Raw genomic sequence first — 3,769 nt, 5'->3', positions numbered from 1 at the left:
CGAGATCATCTAGCAACAGAAGCTAAAAGCAATAGAGGCATTCACAACCCAATTATAAAATTGCAACTCTTTTACATCAGTAATCGTCCAATATGTGATAAAAGACAACGAAGAAAACTCGCGATCAAGTATCAAGAGGACTCGTAAGGTGGCGTTTATAACTTTTTTTTTTGACACTTGAAGCCAACCACACGAATATACTCCAAAGCTTCACAGTCGAAACTATCTCATAAAAGTCTACACAAAGCTATGCTTCTTCACAAGAACTAGTAACAGAAACAGTTAACCTACAAACGAGCGTGCAAAAATCATACCAATGTCTCTACCGATTACTAGACTTCAGCTTGTGGCGAAAGAAGTTGAATCAACATGTTATTGAGTTCTTCACCGTCTTTCCAGTAATGAAGCTTCGGATTGATAGGTATTGTAGCCCTTGAAAGTATATGGTATAATATGAAGTCATATCTAGCCATAACATGCTCTCCTTCTCTCAGCTTCAAACTCGGACACACATCATCTTTCCCGTCTCCAACGTATATCACGCCCCGTTTCTTCACGTCCGAATCATGAACTCGATCAATCACACTCCCCTGCAATATTATTAATAAATCTCAAATCACCCAAGATTTAATAAAACCAATGACATAAACTTATTATTATATTAAGTTATTATTAATCACCTTGCACAAATTTGCAGGGCAGAAATTGCAGCCATGAGGCGGAAGATCCACCCCATGATACGGAAAGATTCTGAGTCTGCCGTCTTCGTTAACAGCAGTCGGGTTTGTGATGATTTCAGAGAAACAGTTGTAAATCCCATTGTTTTTCAAGATTGTTTCGATGAAGAACTGGTTAGCATTACTAAGCACCTTCATTTCACATCTGTAACACAAACAGTTTCATCATCATATCACATTGTTTTGCAAGATTGTTTCAATTACAGATTGTGAAACAAGAAGTGGATACCCGAGATCATGAGCAGATCGGATGGCTGAGATCATTTGTGGATCCATCTTGAAACAATTCAAACGCGTTATGAAGTCATCGATTGTTTTTCCGAGAGAATGTAGCTCCTCCATCATTTTATCCTAAATTCAGTAACATAATATACATATATCAGTATTTGTAATCATCAAATACAAATATATATACATCATTGATAATTAATGCACACATCTTAATGGATACTATCAGAAACATGGATTTGAAGAACACTAATTATGAAATCTGGAACCTAAAGTCCACATAAACGAGCTGAGCCGACCCCGAAGTCAACTAGGCTTGAGCTTGGCTTGTTTCAAGCTCGAGCTCGGTTCGTGAGTTGTGTTTTCAACATTGGACTCGGCTCGTTTATCATTTACTAATTAATTTATATACATTTTTAATTATTTTTTTATATATTTTGAAAACAAAAACGTTAAACAGGCCTACGTTTGGCTCGAGCTCCTATAGTACCTTAAACGAGCCAAAGCACATATCGAGCTCGGTTGTACAATGTGAAACTAATACATAGAAATCCAAATGATGTAAAACTTAAAAATACACAATGCTCGAGCTCGGGCTCGATAACTAAACAAACTCAAACCGACACAAAGACCGACAGTTTGGTTCTATGTTTTCTTGAAACTGAACTTTCGTTTCAGTTTCGGTTTCAGTTTCTTGTGAGCTAAAACTGAACCAGATTTTCACTTTTTACAATGAATTTTAAGTTATTTAATATGTAGCGTAACCCAAATATATTAGCCCAAATATATAAAAATCAAATAATTATTATCTAATTTCAAAATTGCTCGAGCTCTGCTCGTGAGTCGTTTTTTCAACCTCTGGCTCAACTCGTTTATCAATTATCACTAATCACTTATTAATTAATTTATATCCGTTTTTTTTAAACATTATTACATATTCTGAGAAAAACGTTAAACGAGCCTAAGCTTGACTCGAGCTCCTACTTTACCTTAAACAAGTCACACCTCGGCTCGAGCTCGGGTGTGCGATGTGAAATTTGACCCAAAATTTTCAAGCTCTAATGACAAAACCGTAAAAACCGACAAAATCAAACCGGTATTAGAAACAGGAATTACCATGAGTTGATTCCATGAGAATTTGGTACGAAGCTGATGAAACAGTTTGGTTAAACCCATCTCTAACACCACCCATCGATCGCAGTCGCCGTTGATTATCGTCCGATCAAAATCCCACACTATTATCATTTTAACCGACGGTGTTGTTTCGCCGGTGCAAGTAAGTAGATTCGCCGGTGATTGATATTATTATTATTATTATTATTACTAAGTGGTGGTTGGTTGTGTTGATATGTTATGATGACTGTTGAACTGTTAAACAAGACGGTTATTGCAGTTGTTAAAACCGTTATGATCGTATCTATTATTATATTCTTTTATAATAATAATAATAATAATGGGTTATCGGATTTTAATAATTTTAGTTAAATGGTGTTTATCACCCACTGTTTGTCTCAAATTTTAAAAAGTTGACTCTAATGGGCCAACTTTTTAAAATGTTGACTTGGGATTATTATCGGTAAATATAGTATAATAAGGATTATTAAAATCCAATAAAGTTATAATAATAATTAATAACTGTACAAATAAAACTTTGAAGGGTGAAAGACAAATGTGTCTAAAAAGATATAAAAACTAAGAAAAATTTCATAGAATAATAACCAATTTTTAAAAGTGTTTTAATTAGGTCATTTAAATTTAAAAAGTGTTATAATTAAGTCGCTCAACTTCATATTTTATTTAAATTGTAGATTTTAACATGATTTTTTTAGCATTTTTCTTTTTTGTTTCATATAGGAATCTTTTTATCTTTTCTTTTTAATTGACGTGGAGTGGTGACGTGGAACACCGCATGATCACGTTATTGTTATTATTTTAATTTTTACTAGTTATTAAACTTTTCAAAATAATATATGATTGTATACTCTTCCTTCAACTAGAACTATCTAGATGCCCGTGATGCAACATGTCACAAATGTAAAAGCTCCATCGAACACGTAGCCTCCTTGCACTGGTATGCGTGTAACACGACATAAGACTCTTAACCAATGCTGGTAAGCGTGTCACATAATGTGTGTACGTGCGTAATCTGGTGATGGTACGCGCCACAACGAGTGTGGGGATGAGGTTTTCGAGGATACGGATTAAGAAGTCCAGAGTGGAAGACATTGGACAAATAATCAGCCCAACGCCATTCTTACCCGAAACCTATTCTAACCTGACCTCTTTCAATCTGAACCATCCGGACCTGAATAGAGCTAAATTAACATATTTTTATCGACTCATTTTGACCTTACCTCGTTATGACCCATGACCCGAACCTGCATGATCCGACCCGTTTTCGGTCCTAACCGGCTGTCACGTAAGATGTTATTTTTTAAAAATTAGAGAACTATAGAAATGTCATACTCAAATTAAAGAGAATAAAATACTTGTTTTTATGATGTAATGATTTTTTTTTTAAAATATTAACAACGTGTGGAAAAATTTTAAACTATTATATAATATTTTATTCCTTATGTTTTGATAACTTTTAAACTATTTAAATTTGCTTTTTTATTACTTTTGTTTTAATATGATGGGGATACAAAAAAAATATGTTTAGAATGACATTTATACGAACGATAAAACCCGAACGTTGCGGTAGCGACTCGACATGAAACCGGTTGGTCTTGGTTACCACACATTTCAAACATAGTTTATTCGGTCAGTAAACCTGAGTGTTGCGGCGCGGTGGTAGCTCAATA

General features: G+C 34.4%; 1 protein-coding gene across 1 annotated transcript; it reads right to left on the bottom strand.

Annotated features, from left to right (window-relative positions):
- Nucleotides 1–288: 288 nt before the first annotated feature.
- Nucleotides 289–2,210, bottom strand: LOC143600307 (thiamine phosphate phosphatase-like protein). The gene is made up of 4 exons (XM_077078034.1): nt 2,082–2,210; nt 967–1,088; nt 681–882; nt 289–590 (listed from the first exon to the last, which is right to left on the bottom strand). The coding sequence occupies exons 1-4, from the start codon at nt 2,208–2,210 to the stop codon at nt 333–335; spliced, it is 711 nt and encodes a 236-aa protein (XP_076934149.1). The 3' UTR covers nt 289–332.
- Nucleotides 2,211–3,769: the final 1,559 nt, after the last annotated feature.

This window comes from Bidens hawaiensis, unplaced genomic scaffold (genome assembly GCF_021521415.1).
Source record: "Bidens hawaiensis isolate Kalapana, Puna unplaced genomic scaffold, B.hawaiensis_p1.1 tig00053916_1, whole genome shotgun sequence".
NCBI lineage: Eukaryota > Viridiplantae > Streptophyta > Magnoliopsida > Asterales > Asteraceae > Bidens > Bidens hawaiensis.
The sequence above is the reverse complement of the archived record's forward strand: the minus strand, read 5'-3'. Positions and strand labels throughout refer to the sequence as shown.